Genomic DNA, 22753 nt, shown 5'->3' on the forward strand with positions numbered 1-22753 from the left:
AGGAAGCCCAGGTCCTGGTGTGCAATTCCATAAATGTCTGTGTGCTTGAGAGGCAGCACCGTGGTGGTGTAGTGAGCACGAACGGGGTCCTGGAGCCCCAGTCTGTGGTCACAGTCCCTTTCCTGTCATTCTTTAGCTCTATAATCTTAGGCCAGTCACTTACCATGTCATGCCTGGGAGTCCTGACCTGTAAAATGGAAATAATTGATAATTGTACCTACATCATAAGGTTGTTGTGAGGATTAAATATGTTAATGTATATAGGACAGAAACTGTTGCATGGTAGGAGTTTTATAGGTGTTGGCTGTTATTATACCAACATTTTTCAAAGGACTTTTTCCTGATGTGGCCTCTATAAATCTTTGTTTTCTGTTTGGGCTGTGCTGTGTGGTGTGTGGGATCTTAGGTCCCCAACCAGGGATTGAACACAGGCCCTTGGCAGTGAAAGCATGAAGTCCTAACCACTGGCAGGGATTCCCCATAGATATTTGTTAAGCTGAACCAAAAAAGACTATATCCTCTCTTCTTTATGATATACTTGGCAGATTTCTGAAATTCTCTCATTTCTAATTCACTCTCTAGAGTGAAGACATTGTACCTTAGTAAAATGGGGATGTTACCATCTTCAAATGTTACTTGGACACTTTCTGTGTGAAAAGGTTTGTGCAAGAATACCCTCTGTGGCCTTAAAAGGAAAATAAAGGTGCTTTCCAAAGCATAGTGCTAAGTGCAAAAGGCAAAATATAAAACCCTGTGTCTAGTATGCTACCATTTACGGAGGAAACAGAAGTTAGGGAGAAGGGTATATGTAGGGGGAGAGGGCTTACCTGTGCAGTCACAGAGTGTTTTCAGGAGACCTGGGAAATTGGTCTAGGGGGTCTTCAGGGAAGGGATCTTGGTGGCAAGAGTTGCGGTGATAGGGAGACTTCCTTTTCATTGTATTGGGTTAGCCAGAAAGTTTGTTAGAGTTTTCCATAACATCTTATGGAAAAACTTTCTGCTAACCCAATATAATTTTTTTCTTTTTAAAAAAAATTTATTTAATTGGAGGCCCAATATAACTCTTTTATATGTGTGTGTGTGTATACACACATATGTATGGGCTTTATAACTTTTATATATGTGTGCATGTGTGTGTGTGTGTGTACACATATATATATGGGCTTCCCTGGTAGCTCAGCTGGTGAAGAACCTGCCTACGATGCAGGAGACCCTGGTTCAATTCCTGGGTCCGGACAATCCCCTGGAGAGGGGATCAGCTACCCACTCCGGTATTCTTGGGCTTCTTTGGTGGCTCAGATGGTAAAGAATCCGCCTGCAATGTGAGAGGCCTGGGTTTGATCCCTGGGTTGGGAAGATCCCCTGGAAAAGGGCATGGAAACCTATTCCAGTATTCTTAACTAGAGAATCCCCATGGACAGAGGAGCCTGGCGGGCTGCAGTCCATGGAGTCACAAAGCAACTATGCACGGCGCATATATATATATATATATATATAATGGTAAAATATACATAACATAAATGTTATAATTTTTAGCATATAATTCAGTATCATTAAGCACATTTACAATGTTATGTAATTGTCACAACTATTTAAGAACTTTTTTATCATCCCAAAGATAAACTATACCCATTAAATACTAACTCCCTATTCTTTTCTCCCCTCCAGCCCCTGGTAACCTTTATTTTATTTTCTTTCTTTATGAATTTGTCTATTCTGGTAGCTTATGTAAGTGGCATCATATATACTTGTCCTTTTGTGTCTGGCTTATTTCACTTAGCATAATGTCTTCAAGGTTCATCCATGCTGTACAATAGCATGTTTTGGTACTTTACTCTTCTATATGTCTGAATAATGTTCAATCATATATATTTTTAAAAAACAAGCTTTATTTTTAAAAATTTTGGCCACACCCTACAGCACGTGGAATCTTAGTTCCCCAGCAAGAGATTGAAGCCACACCCCTGCATTGGAAGGCAGAGTCTCAATCACTGGACCGCCAGAGAATTCCCTCTTCAGTCATATATTATCAATGATAGCCATACATTTCACATATTAATTACCCATTCATCTATGGGAAGATGGTTTGTTGCCACTTTTGGCTATTGTGAACAATGCTGCTTGAACATTCGTATACAAGTATCTGTTTAAGTAGTACCTGTTTTCAAACCTTTTGGAGCTATACCTAGAGGAGGAATTGCTGGGTCATATGATAATCCTATGCTTAGGTTTTTGAAGAATCATCTCACTGTTTTCCCCAGAGGCTGCATCATTCTACATTCCCATCAGCAGTGCACAAGGATTCCAATCTCCCCACCTCCTTCTGCATATGCTTTGATAGCTTTTAATGTGATATGCTGTTGGAGAAGAGTCTTGAGAGTCCCTTGGGCTGCAAGGAGATCAAACCAGTCAATCCTAAAGGAAATTAGTCCTGAATATTTATTGGAAGGACTGATGCTAAAGCTGAAACTCCAGTACTTTGGCCACCTGATGCAAAGAACTGACTCCTTGGAAAAGACCTTAATGCTGGGAAAGATTGAAGGCAGGAGGAGAAGGGGACAACAGAGGATGAGATGGTTGTGTAGCATCACTGATGTGATGGACATGAGTTTGAGCAAGCTCTAGGAAGTGGTGATGGACAGGGAAGCCTGGGGTGCTGCAGTCCATGGGGTCACAGTTGGACACAACTGAGCGACTGAACCGAACTGAATGTGATATACTGTCAAAGTGTTACCTTTTCAAATCTCAAATTAAGATTTGTAAAAGACATTGTGCTAAAGAGGTTAGGATGCATGAGTCAAAGGGCACGACAACAACAGTAAAACAAAAAACAGCCCTGATGTTCAGAAGGAGTGCATGTCATGACTCAGAATCCAGAATCCCTTGCATTTAATTGGCCACATTGCCACACCCTTCTTTGGGATTCAGTTTCCTCAGTGGTCAGATAAGAGAGTTGGATTTGGTGCTTCTGAGCCCCTTTCCTGCTCTTTCAGCTGAGAATCCCACATTGGTTCCCAAGAAAAGTATGGACAATGCTCCCCTCTAGGTATTGGGTTGGCCCAAAAATTTGTTTGGGTTTTCCATGAGTGTAGTCACTCAGTCATATCTGACTCTTTGCAACCCCATAGACTGTAGCCCGCCAGGCTCCTCTGTCCATTGGGATTTCCCAGGCAAGAATACTGGAATGGGTTGCCATTTCCTCCTCCAGGGGATCTTCCCAACCCAGGGATCAAACCTGGGTCTCCTGCACTGCAGGCAGATTCTTTACTGTCTGAGCCACCAGGGGGTGATTTTTCTATCAGATGCTATGTTAAAACCCAAACAACCTCTTTGGCCAATCCAGTAGATTTCTCTGTGTGTATCTCCCATCGCCCTTGCCTGCTGGCTCCTATTGGCTGAGGCGTTGTAGGAGGCTGGAGGGTGGGAGGAAAAGCAAGGGGGTCTTTATTGCTTGGCTCCCTCCTTACATTGCCACTTCAGTGAAAACAGCTCCTGTCAGGCTCACCCTCACTGGGCATCTGAGACATGGCTTCCTTTCCTTGAGTCTTTATGCCTTCAGTTCAGTTCAGTTCAGTTGCTCAGTCGTGTCCGACTCTTTGCAACCCCATGAATCGCAGCACGCCAGGCCTCCCTATCCATCACCAACTCCCGGAGTTCACCCAAACCCATGTCTATTGAGTTGGTGATGCCATCCAGCCATCTCATCCTCTGTTGTCCCCTTCTACTCCTGCCTTCAATCTTTCCCAGCATCAGGGTCTTTTCAAGTGAGTCAACTCTTTGCATCAGGTGGCCAAAGTATTGGAGTTTCAGCTTCAGCGTCAGTCCTTCCAATGAATATTCAGGATTGATTTCCTTTAGGATGGACTGGTTGGATCTCCTTGCAGTCCAAGGGACCCTCAAGAGTTTTCTCCAACACCACAGTTCAAAAGCATCAACTCTTCGGCGCTCAGCTTGCTTTATAGTCCAACTCTCACATCCATACATGACCACTGGAAAAACCATAGCCTTGACTAGACAGACCTTTGTTGGCAAAGTAATGTCTCTGCTTTTCAATATGCTGTCTAGGTTGGTCATAACTTTCCTTCCAAGGAGTAAGCGTCTTTTAATTTCATGACCGCAATCACCATCTGCAGTGATTTTGGAGCCCAGAAAAATAAAGTTCCACTGTTTCCCCATCTGTTTGCCATGAAGTGATGGGATCAGATGCCATGATCTTAGTTGACTTTAGGCCTAGAGGTGGTTTATTCATTCCATAGGGCCACCATAATGAAGTACCACAACCTGAAGGACTTAAACAACAGAAACATATTGTCTCTGAAGGAATCTCATGATTCCTTCTTAAGTCTGACAGAAAGAATCTGTTCCATGTCTCTCTCCTACTTTCTGATGGTTAGGCTGGCCATTTTTTATGTACCTTGGCTTGTTGAAGCATCACCCTGATCTCTGCCTTCATCTTCACATGGGGTTCTTTCTGTGCATGTCTGTGTCCAAATATTCCCCAGTTGTAAGGACCCTAGTCATATTGGATTATGATGTCCTAATGGCACCCCACTCCAGTACTCTTGCCTGGAAAATCCCATGGACGGAAGAGCCTGGTAGGCTGCAGTCCATGGGGTCGCTAAGAGTCGGACATGACTGAGCGACTTCACTTTCCCTTTTCACTTTCATGCACTGGAGAAGGAAATGGCAACCCACTGCAGTGTTCTTGCTTGGAGAATCCCAGGGACGGGGGTGGCTGGTGGGCTGCCGTCTATGGGGTCGCACAGAGCCGGACACGACTGAAGTGACTTAGCAGCAGCAGCAATGACCTCTTCTCTGCTTCCCTGGTGGCTCAGTGGCAAAGAATCCACCTGCCAATGCAGGAGACTCAGGTTCAATCCCTGGGTCAGGAAGATCCCCTGGAGAAGGACATGGCAACCCACTCCAATATTCTTTTATATATATACATATATATAATTTTATTTACTTATTTATGGCTACACTGGGTGTTGGCTGCTCTGCGCGCTTTCTCTAGTTGTGGCGAGTGGGGGCTTCTCTATAGTTGTGGTGCGCGGGCTTCTCGTTGCAGTGGTTCCTCTCGTTCCGGCGCACAGCCTCAGTAGCTGTGGCGCGCAGGCTTGGTTGCTCTGAGGCATGTGGGATCTTCCCAGACCAGGGATCGCATCTGTGTCCCCTGCATTGACAGGCAGAGTCTTAACCACCGGACCACCAGGGAAGTCCCCACTCCAGTATTCTTGCCTAGGAAATCTCATGGACAGAGGAGCCTTGTGGGCTACAGTCATTGGAGTCTCAAAAGAGTCAGACACGACTTAGAGACTAAACAACAACAACCTCTTTTAACTTGATTATTTTTGTAAAGACCCCAGTTCCAAGTAAGGTCACATTCTGAGACATTGGGGGTTAGAAATCCATCACCCTTTTTTTTTTTGGAAGTGTTGGAGGATACAGTTCAGCCGTAACAGGTGCCTCCTTTTCCCATGTTGGTTTCCCAAGTCCTGTCCACACCTTCATTCAGCCCATTGAGCATGTCTTTTCTGTCTTGCAGAAACCCATGAAGCTTTAGCACTCTGGCCATTTGCTTTTGTCTTTCAAAAAATAGCTCTGATCTTTGTCTCCTGGTATTGCTGCTGGAGAATTTCACGGCGGCCTGACACCCCTGTTCATTGCCCCTGCTTTACCCCTGGGAGCTTGAGGCAGGTGGAGGGTAAGGACGTCTCTGTGTGTAGGAGGGGAGGGCTCATAATACATTATATCTGCTTTAAAGCTCTGTTCCTCAAGGGACTTCCCTGGTGGTCCAGCAGTTAAGACTTTGCCTTCTGATGCAGAGGGTGTGAGTTTGATCCCGGGTTGGGGAGCTAGGATCCCACATGCCTCCTGGCTAAAAAAAACAAAACACGAAACAGAAACAATATTGTAATAATTCAGTAAAGACTTTAACATGGTCCGCAATTAAAAAAACTTAAAAGCGAGACAAAAGTTTTTAAAAATAATTTTGTTTATTTATTTGTTTTTGGCCGTGCTGGGTCTCTGTTGCTGTGTGAGCTGCTCTCTAGTCATGGTATGAGGGCGTCTCATGCAGTGGCTTCTCTTGTTGCAGAGCGTGGACTCCATACCTCAGTCTTCTCAACTGTAAAATGGGGATAATAATAGAACCCATGTTATGGGTCTGATCTGAAGGTTTTTTAGTAATTTATTTTTTGCTGGGTCTTCATTGCTATGCGACTTTCTCTAGTTGCAGCCGTTGGGGCTGCTCTCCAGTTGCAGTGAGTGGCCTTCTCATTGCAGTGGCTTTTCTTGTTTCGGAGCACGTGCTCCAGGGCTGAGGGCTTCAGGACTTGCAGCTCTCTGGCTCTACAGCACAGGCTTAGTAGCTGTGGTGCACGAGCTTAGTTGCTCCAAGGCATATGGGATCTTTCTGGACTAGAGCTCAAACCTGTGTCTCCTGCATTGGCAGGGAGATTCTTTATCACTGAGCCACCAGCGAAGCCTGGAGACAATTTTTTTTTTTTAAGTTCTATTCATTTCAAAACAGGCTCTTTAAGGACTAAGTAACAGTTAAATGTGTCCAGGTGGGTAAGGGAACTAGAGATTTCATCCTCCCAAACTCCCAAACCCGTGAAGGATCCACCTTGGGGTATTTAGCATAAAAAAGTCATGGAGGGAACATGATACATCTTTAAACCCCCGAGGAGCCCACATGGGGATAGCAATGAAGTCCTTCTCTCCGTTTCTACAGAAAGACTGATACATGGACCAATATAAGAAGAGATTTCTGAGAATGGTGTTCAGATGTAATGGCCTCCATGAGACGCATAAGCCCTTAAATTGAGGGACATATTCAAACAGGGTCTGGATGGTGATTCTTGCCTTGCTTAGAAGCTTGGGTTGGCCATCTCTCTGGCCTCTTCCTATTGGGAAATGACATGACTATGCAAATGGAACTTGGAGTTGCCTTTAGTACTCTATGTTCCCTAAAGATAAGAGTGCTCAGATCTGCAAAGCTACACACTGCTTTCAGGAGTTCCTACAAAGATAGAAAACTCAAACTTCCCAGACCAGGTGCCCAGAGGTTGACTTTCCATCCAAGTAGGAGGTTACAAAAGCCAAGGCAAGCCTCAGCCAGCGTCCCATGCTGCCCACACCCATGTATGGCTCCAGGGAGCAATAAAGAGCACACTTCTTGGAAACTGGAACAGACTCCAGCCATCAGCTTTGATCTGAACCTGGGGGGTGGACTGGACCGGGAACCAGTTCCTCTGCTCCTTGGATGGTGGACGACTGCCATCCTGTGTTGTTTTGCTGTTTAGTTGCTCAGTTGTGTCCAACTCTTTTTGACTCCATGGACTGTAGCTCGCCAGGGTCCTCTGTCCATGGGATTATCCAGGCAAAAATATTGGAGTGGATTGCCATTTCCTTCACCAGGGGATTTTCCCAACCCAGGGATCAAACTTGTGTCTCCTGCATTGGCAGGCACATTCTTTACCACTGAGCCACCTGGGAAGCCCTCTATCCTGTGTGGGCTCCTCTAATTTCAAAATCACTTGAAGACTCTTGGGTCTTCATTGCCCTGGCAGAGCCGACTTGTCATTATCAGTACATGTCTGGTCACGCCTTCCCATCAATCAATACCATTTACCACTGTGGCCTTGGCAGGTGGAGATGACTGTGGAAGGAGTTTTTTTTTTTATAAATGACAACAACAAAAAGATATTTTTAGATAAAAAAAAGAACACAACTCATGTACATTACATAAGGACTTCAAAATCAAAAGCTTATGCTTAAAGCCAGAAAGTATTAGAACATCAACAAAACTTGATCAAAATATGTATCTTTGAGTGAAATGTTTGGCAAGGCTTTTATAATATTTGAATCCTGCTAGACAAAAATCTTTACTTTCCTAAAGAGTCTTTAAATGTAACTTACTAAGTCACTGAATAACTGAGAATGTGATGCATTAAAGAGATTGCTTCATTGTTGTTTCTATAAAAAGAAAATTAACTCTTGGCCCTCATATGTGGGCTTCCCTGGGGACTCAGTGGTGAAGAATTCGCCTACCAGTGCAGGGGACACAGGTTCGATACTTGGGTCAGGAAGATCCCCGGAGAAGGAAATGGCAACCCACTTCAGTATCCTTGCCTAGGAAATCCCATGGACAGAGGAGCCTGGAGGAGTACAGTCCATGCAGCTGCAAAATGGTCAGACACGGCTTAGCAGCTAAAACAACAAAACCAATGAGTAACCTCATATGTACAAAGATGGTAATCACTCCCCTATGTTCCCTTCTGCGCTTCAGGAGGCTCTGGCTCACCCTGAATCATGAAGCGTGCTGAGATTATGCCCACAGTGTCAAGCATGGTCTTGTGGGTGTCACGGTACAAAAACAAGAAAAAGAAAGAGGCATCACTTCTCAATGCTCAGTAATACAAAACCATAGGATCTATTTTGAATTTTTCAGTGGGGAGAAATTATGAAGGCCTGTCCTACAGGGTGGGATTGAGAGAAGCAGGGTCATGAGAGAGAAAGATGAGGGCTCTGGGCAGGCCTATTTGAGAAGGAAAGTGTTGAGCTGAAATCTGATGGACACATGGGAGTCAGGCTTGAAATGACCTGCGAGCTGAACATTCTGGGTGGAGGGAACTGTAAGGCGGTACAGTAAGTCCTGCCAATGAGTTATTTAAGATGTGAATGTTGACTTGTTTGAATAGACCATCATTCATTGACCAGATATCTAAACTGCAGCCATGGACTTGCCTGGTGGTCCATTAGTTCGGATACTGCGCTTCCACGGCATGGGGTCTGGGGAACTAGGATCCCACATGGCACATGGTGTGGCCAGAGAAAAGAAATAATAAAATAATAAAGTGCATTCATTTTTTGTCAGAAAGTGCTGAAGATGCTTGGATGACATTAGGCTGGAGTATTCTTTGCAGAGGGAGCAAGGGCACTGCACAACAGTCCTGGTGTCCTTGGCTCCTGCTGTTCCACTCTTACTCCTGGGGTGCACAGCTCAGCCACCTCCGGAGAGCTGGCCTGCCTACCCCTGGATGTGTGGTGAGAGAGGCCCGCCCTTAGGACGTGGCCGGTGGCTTTCCAGGGATGAACACATCTCCCGAAACTGGCATTCAGGATTAGCCAGCTCATTTTCTGGCATGTAGAAGTCACATTCTCCATTATCATTTCTTACCAGGGATAAAATAATACATTGACCCCCATCTGCCTGATTTCTCTCGAGGCAGCAGAGTAGGGGTGGCTAGGGAGTGGGCTGCCCTACTAAAAGTGGGCAAGAGACTTGAATTCTAGCTCAGAGAGACAAAAAAAAAAAAAACAAAAAACAGTAAAGAAATAATGGGGGAATTCACTGGTGGTTCAGTGGTTAGGACTCCAAGCTTACACTTTAGGGGCACAAATTCGACCTCTGGTCAGGGAACTAAGATCCTGCAAGCCAAGTGGCAAAGCCAAAGAAAGAAAGAAGGAAATAAAATAGAAATAAATTAATCTTTTTTTTTAAAAAGGGGAGGGTCTTCTCTGGTGGTCTAGCGATTACGAATCCACCTTGCAGGGCAGGGACCCCAGTCTGATCCCTGGTCAGGAAGATTCCACATGTCTCAGAGCAACTAAGCCTGTGCGTTACAACCGTGGAGCCTGCGCTCTGGAGTCTTCGAGCTGCAACTCCAGAGCCCACAGGCCTAGAGCCCGCGTTCCGCAATAAGAGAAACCACCTCAATGAGAAGCCCGAGCAGCACAACCAGAGTGCAGCCCCTGCTCGCTGCAGCTGGAGAAAGCCCTAGTGCAGAACGAAGACCCACCGCAGCCAAAATATAAAATAAAAATAAATAGGTGTTTTTTAAAAAAAAGAATTAAGGAAGATCATCTCAGAAAGAGATAAACACTATGAAGAAAATAAAGCAGAAATGCTGTGTGTGAGAGCGAGAGAACGCACTGGGGCATTGGGCACTTGTGAAAACACAAGTAAATAATTGAGAGTCTGGTACACAGTAAGTGTTCAACAGATATTAGCTCCTATTATGATGATGATGATGTAGCCTTCCCCTGTCTGCTGACCAAAAAGCAGCTGTTTCTGTTTTGCATAAGTGACATGCTGTGATGAGGCTTTGAATACGAGTCTTGTACTCATTTCTTGTGAGTGACATGGACTGACGGAAGAGCCACGTGAACGGCCTCACCCTCACGGCCCCAGCAGCCCACAGTCAGCAGGGAGTCACGTGATGAAAGACGGGTGGACCGGGCATCCAAGAAGGCTGCTTGTGAACTGTTCTCACACAGCCAGGCTCTGTGCGCTGCGCTCTGCCCAGTGTTCCCTGCCCTTGCCCTCCAGGTGTTGTGGAGGGAGGCTAATGGTGACTCTCAAAGTCAGGGAAACTTGAGCCTGGGGGCCTTTACTGGCAGGTTCTGAGGCAACTGGTAGGGAGAGGCTGTGGATCTCCAAAGGGCACAGAGAGCCCTCATCCTCACACTCCTTTATTTTTAAGTCGTGTACACGTGTTTTATCACAAAAGTAAAGCAAGCTTGCTATAACCACAGCAAACATCACAGTGCGTAAAGAAAAAGGCAGAAATCCATCTCCAGCTGACCCTTGCCCCAGTCTACATCCCTGATGTTGACTGGACCAGTGGAGGCCTTGGGTCCTGGGGGCCGCCCACCCCGCTTCCCTCTAGGCCTTTAATCCTGAGTCCTAATGTGTGAGAGCCTCCTTTCTTTACACCTGCACACCCTCTAGTGGGGGTGCTTTGCATAGGCGAGGTGAGGGCAGTAGCAGGTGTGACCAAAGGCCCCTGTAACTCAGGTTCTAAATTCTCTGTCTCACCTGGTCCCACCAGCCTTTGACTAGTGAGTTTGGTTTTCTGATCCCAGAGCTGAAAGGATATTGGGAATGAAGCCACCTACTCTTAAAAAAAAAGAGAGAGAAAAGACATCAACTATATTACAATATAGTTGGATGGCATCACCGACTCAGGCATGAGTTTGAGCAAGCTCCGTGAGTCGGTGATAGACAGGGAAGCCTGGCGTGCTCCAGGTCATGGGGTCGCAAAAAGTCAGCCACGATTGAGCAATTGAACTGAATATTACAATAGCAACCTTAATGATGCTGGGAAAGATTGAGGGCAGGAGGAGAAGAGGGCGACAGAGGATGAGATGGTTAGATGGCATCACCAACTCAATGGACATGAGTTTGAGCAAGCTCCAGGAGATGGTGAGGGACAGGGAAGCCTGGCATGCTGCAGTCCATGGGGTCACAAGGAGTCAGAAACGACTGAGCGACTGAGCAACAGGTCAAAAGCAGCCTTTTCACCTAGAGGTAATAATAATAAACTTATAATAACAATGATAATAACCATTTATGGGATCTCTTATTAAGGGCCAGGCATTGCTTTAAATGCTTTATGTATATTAGTTGGTCTAATTCCCACAATAACATTCTCTAGAAGTAGTACTATTATTCATCTTTCTCTTTTCTAGAAGAGACACAAGTACATGGGGTGTTGACTGCAGGAAACTCATGGCTCAGACTCTGGAACTCGGACCCTCTGGGCTGGCCACCCTGGTTCTGCCACTTACCAGCTGTGTGGCCTTGGGCTGAGGTTATGGAACCTCCCATCGCTCAGTTTCCTCTCTTATAAAATGGGATGATGACAGAATCTCTCTCAGAGGGTGGCTGTGAGGACCCAGTGAGTTAGTGTGTCCAGTGCCTGGCACTGAGAAGGCCCTCAGTAAATGTGAGCGGGAGGATTAAATGATGGGCCTCAGTCTCAGCTAGGGATTGACTGAGGAGGAATTTGAACCCAGGTCTGCAGGCTGTCAAGGCTTGTGGGCTTCCCTGCTATGGACTGCTGCCAACCTAGAGCCAGCCCCTTCCCTCTAAGTCCTGGGTCCCCAGGAAGGAGCCTCAGATCTCAGAAATGTGAAGATATGCCCTCTCTGAAAAGCCAGTGATTCCCAGTGGGGTGTGAGAGGTAGAGAAAGACTGTGGGCCAGCCTCTGCTGGCCCTTGTGGGAAGGCTTCCAAGTCTCCTGCCCTGATTGGGGTTTAGATGAGGATTCTCTGCCCTTCTGTGGATCCATGCTGTTTCTAATTAGGGTTGTGATGTTGTTGCTGTTTAGTTGCTAAGTCGGGTCCAACTCTGCAACCCCATGGATGCCAGGCTCGCCAGGCTCCTCTGTTCATGGGATTTCCCTGACAAGAATACTGGAGTGGGTAGGGATATGATGCAAAGACTCAAATAGCCCCAATATGGTGGATGATATGATCGTTGGGGGACTGACGGAAGCACAGAGGAACGGCGGGTACCTCCCAAATGTGACAGCCGTTGTGAGAGAGACCACCAGATGCGACCCCCTGGAGTGGTGCCGTCCAACCTATGAGGAGAGCGTGAGAATGTTTCAGGCAGAGGGCTGGTGTGAGCAAAGGCACAGAGGCCAAGAAAGCATGTGAGGAGAGAGAGAGCTTGTGGCAAGAGGCAGTAGAAGAGGAGGCTGCAGAGGCCAAAAGGGGTCAGAATTTGAAGGTCTTTGTGTGATCTCTCAAAGAGCTTGAACTTACTTTGGCTAAAAATGAGGAGCCAGTGAAGAGTTATGAAGGGAGGAGGTGACTCTGGTAAGGGTTTGTCATCTGTCAAATGGGATAAAAGTAGGACCTGCCTCACAGGGTTATTGGGGGATTAAGAGATGATCCACATAAAGTATTTTTTAAATCATTTATTTTTCTTAATTTTAAAAATTAGCTTTATTTGTTTCTTTTTGGCTCCACTGGGTCTTTGTTGCTGCGTGAGGGTTTTCTCCAGTTGTGGGGAGCAGGGGCTACCTTCCAGTTGTGGTGTGCCAGCTTCTCACTGCGGTGGCTTCTCTTGTTGCGGAGCACGGCCTCAGTGGTTGTGGCCCATGGGTTTAGTTGCCCCGCAGCATGTGGAATGTTCCCAGACCAGGGATCGAACCTGTGTATTCTGCATTGGCAGGCAGATTCTTAACCACTGGACCACCAGGAAAGGCCCATATAAAGTACTTGGAGTGGCACCTAGAAAATGCTTATTAAACGTTCAGTGCTGCTGCTGCTGCTGGTGTTGGTACTGTCCTGCAGTGAAGAGTGAGAGCAACTCTTGCAGACCACCCAGGCAGTACAGAGTGAGCGAGGTTCAGCAGGGTGGACAGAGACTAGGACCACCCTTACATGGATCTCCAGCAGGCCATGGATATCTGCTGTCTGCCTGCTAAAGACTAAAAGGCAAGCTTCCTGGTGTGGCCCCTCCTGGCCTCTTTCTCACTCACTAGGCTCCAGCCACCTTATTGTTTCTGATCTTCAAACATGCCCATCCCTGGGCCGTGGACCCAGCTGTTCCCTCTGTCTGGAAGGACCTTCCCCCACATCTTCTCTTGGCTGCCACTGTCTTGTCACGGAGCTCTTGGTTCAAATGTCATTTCCTCTGAAAAGCCTTTTCTGAGCCTTGGCATATCAGCTTTATCTCCAGAAAAAGCAACCTTACTTGCTTTCCTGTTTAATGTCTGTTGTTCCCTGTCCCCTTGTTACAGACTGAATTGTGTTCCCCACCCCCCCCCCACCGCAATTCATTTGTTGAAGTCCTGACCCCTATACCCCAGAATGTGACTGTATCTGGAGATGGGACCTTTAAAGAGGTGATTACGTTAAAATGAGGTCCTTAGGGCGGGCCCCGATCCAATATGACTGCTGTCTTCAGAAGAAGAGGAAATTTGGGTACACGAAGAAGGGTGAATGCACAGAGGTACTGTGGGAAGAGGCAGAAAGAGGGTGGCCGTTTGCAAGCCGAGGATAGAGGCTCCAGGAGAAATCACCTGTTCTGGCATCTTGGACTTCCAGCCTTTAGAACTGCGATCACACAAATTTTTGTTGTTGAAGCTACCCAGTTTGTGGTATTTTGTTATGGTAGTGTATTAGCAAACAAATATACTTCTAGGTGTAACTTCCATAAGGGCACAGAGTATGTCTTTCTGGTTTGCCACAGTGTCCCTAATGTCCCTAATCTATTGAACACTGACTAGCATATGGAGACCCTCAGTAAATGTGAGATGACCTCTATTAGAGATTTATTCTTTTCAAGCTGCTCTGGGAGAGATGGCCTGTCAGCTTGTGCTCAGCTATTAGCAAAGTGCATTCAGTGAGATGATGCCTTCCTGGAGACAGAGTCAAGGGGTTGAGGGGAGGAAAAGAAAGAAAATAAAGTGAAGTCGCTCAGTTATGTCCAACTCTTTGTGACCCCATGGACTGTAGCCTACCAGGCTCCTCCGTCCATGGGACTTTCCAGGCAAGGGTACTGGAGTGGGTTGCCATTTCCTTCTCCAGGACATCTTCCTGACCCAGGGATTGAACCTAGGTCTCCTGCATTGTAGGCAGACGCTTTACCATCTGAGCCACCAGGGAAGTCTGAGGGGAGGGGTACCCCACAGTTCTGATTATAAAAGGCAGGAGGACAAATCCAGGGCATTTTCCATTGTTGGGCTGGTTGAGTAAGTGCTACAGGACTCGGGTCTAGACAGTGACAGCAGAGACAGTGGGCAGAAAGGACGGGGAGAAGTCAGAGGCAAAGCCTATTCCAGTAGCCTTATTAGGCCATTGGCTCAGGGCTTGCAAGTGAAAGTCACTCAGTCATGTCCGTCTCTTTGTGACCCCATGGATAGTCCATGGAATTCTCCAGGCCAGAATACTGGAGTGAGTAGCTGTTCCCTTCTCCAGCGGATCCACCCAACTCAGAGATTGAACCCAGGTCTCCTGCATTGCAGGCGGATTCTTTACCAGCTGAGCCACCAGGGAAGCCCAAGAGTACTGGAGTGGGTAGCCTATCACTTCTCCAGGGGATCTACCTGACCCAGGAATCGAATCAGGGTCTCCTGCATTGCAGGCGGATTCTTTACCAGCTGAGCCATGAAAGCCCTACATTCCATCAAGGCCCTCAAATTTAGTCTTTAGACATTATCTCCTAAAGAGATTACAACTAGTCATGGACACCCCCTGTAGACTTGAAAAAAGATGCTCATTTGAACAGCTGTAATTGGAAAATGCAAATATCAAGAATATTCTAGAACCCATCTTTCAAGACCTACCTTCAATATCTGACACAGTGATTTTCCTCCTCCTGGCAACATTCTCTTCACTTAGCTTCCTTCTCAGTCTCCTCTGTTGGTTCCCACTCATCTCATCCCTCAGCCTTAAACGTTTATTTTTAGAAGTCAGCCAGAGCGATCCCTTAGTGTCTTTGCACCTGAATTTCCTCTGCTGAAACACACTTCCTCAAAACTGATTCCCTTTCAGATTCCTGCCTGAATGTCACTTTCTCAGTGAGGTCTCTTCCCTACCACCATATTTTTTAAAATTATTTATTTTGGCTGGCTGGGTCTTTGTTGTGGTGCAGGGGCTTTCTCTAGTTGCAGTGATTGCGGGTTACTCTCTGCCACTCTCTAGTTGCTTTCCTGGTGGCTCAGTTGGTAAAGAACCCACCTGCAATGAGGGAGACCTGGGTTCAATCCCTGGGTTGGGAAGAACCCCTGGAGAAGGGAACAGCTACCCACTCCAGTATTCTGGCCTGGAGAAGTCCATGGACATGGGAGGCTGGCAGGCTACATTCCATGAGATCGCAAAGAGTGGGATATGACTGAGCAACTTTCACTTTCTCTAGCTGTAGTTCGCAGCCATCTATTCCGATGGCTTCTGTTGTTGCAGAGCATGGGCTCTAGGTGTGCAGGCTCAGTAGTTGTGGCACACAGGCTTAGTCACCCCATGGCATGTGGGATCTTCCTGGACCAGGAATAGAACCCATGTTCCCTGCATTGGCAGGCAAATTCTTAACCACTAAACCACCAGGGAAGTCTCCCTACTACCTTACTTAAAATTGCCCTTTCTCCAAACTTCCATCCCTCTTTCCTCTTTACCACTTACCACCAAAAGACTTCCCACATGTATTTCTCATTTAGTGTTTGTCTCCTCTGACTTGTATGTCAGCTTCGGGAGACCAGAGGTTTGTTTTACGTGTACTGCCATATCTCTACTACTAGAATAGGGCCTGACACAGTTCAGTTCAGTTCAGTTGCTCAGTCTTGTCCAACTTTTTGCGACCCCATGGACTGCAGCACACCAGGCCTCCCTGTCCATCACCAACTCCCAGAGTTTACTCAAGCTCATGTCCATTGAGTTGGTGATGCCATCCAACCACCTCATCCTCTGTAAACACAGTCAAGTCTCAAAAAATAAATGTCTGAATGAATGCTAAGAAATTGATAAAGAACTAAAGATGAGAGTTTAAAGTATGATTTTTTTCAAGAGGATTGATATATTAAGTAATTTCTGTGGGCATCAACATAACAGCTTAAGTAAGAAGAGTAGATATTCAAGGCATTTTTGTTGTTCAGTTACTAAGTCATGTCCGACTCTGTGACCCCAAGGACTGCAGTGAGCCAGGGTTGCCTGTCCTTCACTGTCTCCCGGGGTTTGCTCAAACTCATGTTCATTGAGTCGGTGATACTAGTCGCTCCCTTGGACTTCCCTGGTGGCTCAGAAAGTAATCTGCCTGCAATGCAAGAGACGCGGGTTCGATCCCTGGCTGGGGAAGATCCCCTGGAGAAGCGAATGGCTACCCACTCCAGTATTTCTTGCCTAGAGAATTTCATGGACAGAGGAGCTTGGCGGGCTACAGTCCATGGGGTCGCAAGGAGTCGGACACGCCTGAGCGACTAACACACACATTCAAGTCATACTTATTGAATAAGCCCTTAGAGTGGGGTAGATAGAATATGTGTAGGCTGCAACAGTTGGGCAGCTTGGTTGTGGTGCTAGAATGAGAAGCCCCAGGGGTGCGATGGCTCAAACACCGCCACTGTAGACCCGCAGCTGAGTTGAATCCAATGCTGGAAAGTTACAACAGGAAAATGGCAGGAGGCCACCCGCGAGACCCAAGTTCAGCCTCAGCCGCGCTTGAGGCCCGACCGCGCAGCTGCAGAACTCGATGGGCGGGCCTGCGCAGCCGCAGAAAGAGCTTGCGGCCTGGGGTCCGAGTCAAGTTCGCATCAGTTTCCCGCCTGGCCTGAGGTAGCCAGACCCGGTCCGGTCCGGTCCCCGCGCCTCTCAACGCCTCGGTGAGGCCGGGTCCGCAGCGCCGGTCTCGCGCCACTAGCTGTCTTCTCTTGAGCCGCCGCCAACATGCTGCAGCCCGTGTTCACCCTGAAACTGCGCCACAAAATCAGCCCCCGCATGGTGGCCGTAGGTCGCTACGACGGGACTCACCCGTGCCTGGCGGCCGCTACCCAAGCGGGCAAGGTAACCGCTCCCACCCATTCCCACCCGCAACCCGGGCCCCTGGAGTCCCCACGACTTCCGCGGGCCGCGTCCTGGCAATCCCGCCGCTCATTCTCAGACCCCGCCCCCAGCCAGGGTTGCCAGGCAACGGGTCGGTTGTCGAGCCAGCTCTCCCTTCTGCGCAGAAATCCTGAATAACAAAGCGGAACGGCCCTTCCGAGCAGTTAACTTGTCTTCAGGCTCTTAGACTCGGATGATGTTGGAGTCTCTTTACAGATAGGGAGCATAGAGAAGAGAAGTCCCCTGCAGGGAAGGCCTTGATCAGCGTTAGTAGTAATGGAGGACGCCAGATTTAAGCCCAGAGCCTCAGTCCTTCGCTGGGAACGTCCTACCATCTCAGACTGCCTCTCAGAGCCAAACAACTCTACGGCAGGGGAAAAAAAAATTATAGACACCTCTAACTTAAATGATTCAAATTGCTCTTTTGATCTTTATCCACGTACATTCATGTCTCTTACTGTAATTTATTCACTAAGTACCTATTAGGGGCTTACTGTGTATCCGGTGCTGTGCAAAGTGTGGGCGTCTCGGAGACGAAAAAGATATGGTCATTCAGTATCTCACCAGACTTACTGAATACCTTCTTTGTACTACATCTTGGGGATTCAGAGATAAAGCTGGAGTCCGTATTCACAGAAAGCTTCTGGTCCAGGACAACAGACAGGGCAAATCAGGGCACTCTGTGCTGATGGAGGAATGCCCAAAAAACATGGAATACAGTGACGCCGAGCTTAATGACTGCGAACAGTTACAAAACCTTATTACGTTAATTATCTCAGCGTCCTGCTAAATTGCCAACTGCTGTAGCATAGCCCAGGTGTGGTAGATCCTGGCTTTGGTACCTACTGATTTCATGACCTTGGGCAGGGTGCTTAATAGTATCTACCACATAGAGTTGTTAAGAGGATTAAGTTACTGTGTGTCATGCTCTTGGCATATAGGCAGTGGTCACTAATTGTTAGCTGTTATTTTCTTTTTATTACTCCCACTTTACTGATTAGAAATAATGGTTTAGAGAGGTTCAAAGCAATGTTTGAGGTTGCTCAACTGGAAAGCGTAGAAATGAGATTAGAGTGCCTGTTCTCTGACCCAGCATGGATTTAACAAGTTGATATTTATATAATGATTTATAGTTTTCAAGACACTTCCATCTCCAATATATGTCTTCTCATTTGCTCTGCCTTGCTGCTGCTGCTGCTGAGTCACTTCAGTCGTGTCTGACTCTGTGTGACCCCATAGATGGCAGCCCACCAGGATGCTCCGTCCTTGGGATTCTGCAGGCAAGAACACTGGAGTGGGTTGCCATTTCCTTCTCCAATGCATGAAGGTGAAAAGTGAAAGTGAAGTCGCTCAGTCATGTCCGACCCTCAGCGACCCCATGGACTACAGGAGCCTGGCCGGCTGTGGTGCATGGGGCTGTGAAGAGTTGGACATGACTGAGCGATTAACACTTCTGTCCACTCCCTTGGAGGTTACATTTGAGAGAAGGAGCCAGACAGTTAACAGATACACACAGTCTGCAGAGGGGTAATGGCTGTTTTAGACAGGGTGATCAAGTAGGCTTCTGATAAGATAACTGTGGATCAGAGGTTTGAAGGAAATGAAACAAGCCCCTGCAGATAGGTAGAGTTAAGTATATCAGCAAGTACACACGGGCTTTGAGGTAGAGGGTATGCTTGGTGTGTTCCAGAAACACAGGAAGGCTTCTGGGACTGGAATGGATTGAGGGAGGCAGTGAGGTGGCCAGTAATAGCTGGATCATATAGGGCCTCATAGGCCACAGCAGAGACCTTGGTTTTTGATAAAGTGGGTGACTGGGATTTGGTTTATGTTTTAGATGAAGGATTACTGGGTGGCACTGCAACAGAGATGCAGGGAGTGGAAGCAGGTTTCTCTGGAAACCCTTTCATTAGAATGTGACCTAGAGAGGGAGGCAGGGACACCTTATTCTAGGTCTGTTTCTGAAGACAGGGGAAAAAGGGAGAGATGGAAGTTCCTATGTTCTCTGTAATCAGATACTTTATATTCAGAACTTCAAAAACAGATCTGAGAAGTTCTGACCTGATCTTTAGACTTAAAAAAAAAATTGGCACCATTTTATGATCCAAACAACACACAAAAATATAATTTCCTTTAAATACAAAAATGTCTCCAGTAAGGCTGAAGCCCTCCTTGACTGTGGGGGCCCATGTCTTCAGAAACAGGATTTTGTAATTTTCTGTGGGTCTCTGTTGTGAAGGTGGGGCTGACTTACTGGAATCTGGTCTCCGCATCTGAGCAAGGATATTTTGAAAAGGGGTTTCTCGCAGGATGAACATTAGTTCATCTGAGGCCATGTTTCCTCTCACCATGGAATACATATTGCAGCAGCACCCCCTCAGCTAAAACAAGCGTGTAAACTACAGCCAGTTCTTTGGCTTGAAGGCACTGTGTGTGTGTGCCTGTGTGCTCAGTCGTGTCTGACTTTTAGTGACCCCATGGACTGTAGCCCATCAGGCTTGTCTGTCCATGGAATTTTCTAGGCAAGAATACTGGAGTGGGTTGGCATTTTCTCCTCCAGGGGATCTTCCCGACCTAGGGATCGAACTCTAGTCTCTTGGGTCTCTTGTATTGGCAGGCATATTCTTTACCCCTGAGCCACCAGGGAAGCCCTGGATAAAGGCACTGGGAGTGACTGAGCCTGTGGGCCAGATGAGTCTCCTGGGCACTGATTTCTGTGTATGGAAAACAGCAGGAGGGGCCTAGGGAGGAACCAGACGCCTGGGACTCTGGCTGCTGCTGCTGCTGCTAAGTTGCATCAGTTGTGTCCGACTCTGTGTGACCCCATAGACGGCAGCCCACCAGGCTCCCCCGTCCCTGGGATTCTCCAGGCAAGAACACTGGAGTGGGTTGCCATTTCCTTCTCCAAAGCATGAAAGTGAAAAGTGAGAGTGAAGTCGCTCAGTCGTGTCCAACTCTCAGCGACCCCATGGACTGCAGCGCACCAGGCTCCTCCATCCATGGGATTTTCCAAGCAAGAGTACTGGAGTGGGGTGCCATCGCCTTCTCCAGGACTCTGGCAATAAACCTCAAACTCCTTTCATCCCAATAACAATGAACGTGAAGTCCACAGGTTATTTTTCTTGCTGTTCTTTCTCAGCCTATCTAATTACTAGAAGACTCTGTAAGAATTCTTTTGTTCAGAACTATTATAAAAGGAAGGAAGATATGGCTGGAGATGACTGGAGCCTGACACCGGGCTTGTGTCTCACTCCTGTCGTTTATCCGTGGTGAGACCTTGGGAAAGGAAAGGCCGTAACCCCTCTGACCTCTTCTCTATATCCAGAGGACCAAATGCAGTAACGTTTATAAAAGCATGTTGTAAAGTCTTACACAAATGAGAATGTGAACACAATATTCAGTAGCTACACACCTTTTCTGTAGGTTTCTCATCAATCTTTTTTTTTTAATTTATTTTTAATCGGAGGATAATTGCTTTCCAAGGTTGTGTTTGTTTCTGCCGTACAACAACGTGAATCAGCCATATGCATACATATTTCCCCTTCCTCTTGAACCTCCCGTCCACTCTCCACCTCACCCATCCCACTCCTCTAGGTTGTCACAGAGCCCCGGGTTCAGCTTGCTGTGTTACACAGCGACTTCCCCCCAGCTGTCTGTTTTACATATGGTAATGTATATGTTTCAGTGCTACTCTCTCAGTTCATTCCACCTTCTCCTTCCCCCACTGTGTTCTCTATGTCTGTGTCTCTATTCCTGCCCTGCAAATAGGTCCATCAGTTCCATTTTTCTAGTTTCCATATGTATGCGTTAATATATGATATATGTTTTTCTCTTTCTGACTTTTTTCACCCCGTATGACAGACTGTAGGTTCATCCACCTCAGTTCAACTGACTTAAAATTTGTTCCTTTTTTACAGCTGAGTAGTATTCCATTAGGAAATGGCAACCCACTCCAGTGTTCTTGCCTGGAGAATCCCAGGGACAGGGGAGCCTGGTGGGCTGCTGTCTCTGGGGTCACACAGAGTTGGACATGACTGAAGCGACTTAGCAGCAGCAGTATTCCATTGTATATATGCACCACAACTTCTTTATCCAGTCATCTGTCAGTAGACATCTAAGTCTAATAAGTCTTGTAAAAATTATCTTTTGTTGAACAGGTTACCTTGTTTAGATAATAATTTAAAATTAATCCTGCTTGGGTGTAAAACTGAGTCCCCTAAAACTGAGTTCCTCTACTGAGTTTATGATTAACTTCTCTATTCAGAACTCTTATTTCCTTTCTTGTTCCACACCCTCAGGCTTGAGGAGTATCAGAGGAAAGGGGAGACTGTAACCAAGCTGGACCCTAGTGGCCTTCCTGGGACAGCCCCCTCCCAACCAGCCTTGTCCTCTACTTCTTGTTTGTTGAAAAGCTTTAGTCTCCCAGGCCTCCCTTGAGTCTCAGAAGGCTGGCTCAAGTGTTAATGTTTAGGAATGTGAAGGTGTAGAAACAAGCTTTTGAGCTGGGAAACTGGCAACAATTTGGATGATAGAATTACCAAACTCCCAGTTCCCTGAAATCTGTGAAGGTCTGACACACATTCCTAAGTTTTTACAGGAAGCAGTCCCCTACCAGTTGAAAACTGCTGATCATAAGCATATAGACCCCAGACTGGGTTGAAACCAGAAGACAGGTGAGGCTTAAAACCTCCCCTTGATGCCAACCAGTCCAAGAGTTGTGCGCAAGCTGCTCACATGCCCCGTGGCCCCCTCCTGCCCACACTGCCTTTAAAACTTTTCTCTCCTATCTGGCAACTTGAAGATGGTCTTAGGATGTTAGTCCACCTTCTTCCCAGGTTGCTGGCCTCTTGAATAAAGCAAAATTTCCTTTCCCACCAACACTTGTCTCTTGGGTATTAGCCTTTTGAGTGGCGAGCAACCAAACTGGCCTCGCTGGGTTACAGATTTACACCAAAGGGTTGAAATACTCATTTAAAATTAGAAAATTTTCTCAGAGCAACTAAGCCCGTGAACCACAACTGTTGAGCCTGTGCTCTTGAGCCTGGGGGCCACAACTGCCGAAGCCCACGAACCGTAGTGCCTGTGCTCCGAACAAGAGAAGCTGCCACAAGGAGAAGCCTGCGCACTGCTGCTAGAGAGCAGCCTCTGTTCACTGCAACTGGAGAAAAAGCCTGCTCGCAGCAACAAAGACTCAGCACAGCCAAAAATAAGTCAGTAAAATGAAATTAGCAAATTTTAGAACTAGATGGGGGCTTAAGGGATCTCATCCCTCTTTTTTTTTTTTTTTAATATTGCCTCTTATATTGCTTTTTCCAGAAAATGAAAATTTCCCTAATGGAATTTCTGTACTTTATATCTGTGGCCTAATGTCTAAGATCCCCCCCACCCCAAACCCAGTTCCCCCCTTTTGAGAATGCT

At 46.9% G+C, this 22753-nt stretch overlaps 1 protein-coding gene and 1 non-coding gene across 6 annotated transcripts in view; one reads left to right on the plus strand and one right to left on the minus strand.

Annotated features, from left to right (window-relative positions):
• Positions 1-22753, plus strand: part of BBS2 (Bardet-Biedl syndrome 2) — a 94873-nt gene that overhangs the window by 47539 nt on the left and 24581 nt on the right. For 3 of the 5 annotated variants that reach the window (XM_055553166.1, XM_055553167.1, XM_055553168.1), the window contains exon 1: positions 17010-17296. The exons of 1 other annotated variant lie outside the window; for it this stretch is intronic. In XM_055553166.1, coding sequence (XP_055409141.1) covers positions 17180-17296 — 117 coding nt within the window. In that variant the 5' untranslated portion in view covers positions 17010-17179. Of the gene's footprint in view, positions 1-16984; positions 17297-22753 lie in introns of those variants that run through there. One more of the 5 variants, XM_055553170.1, reaches the window with a different exon arrangement.
• TRNAC-ACA (transfer RNA cysteine (anticodon ACA)) lies at positions 14338-14410 on the minus strand. The gene has a single exon. It is a non-coding gene; the product is annotated as a tRNA-Cys (tRNA).

The sequence above is a fragment of the Bubalus kerabau genome, chromosome 17 (assembly GCF_029407905.1).
Source record: "Bubalus kerabau isolate K-KA32 ecotype Philippines breed swamp buffalo chromosome 17, PCC_UOA_SB_1v2, whole genome shotgun sequence".
In the NCBI taxonomy this organism is placed as follows: Eukaryota; Metazoa; Chordata; class Mammalia; order Artiodactyla; family Bovidae; genus Bubalus; species Bubalus kerabau.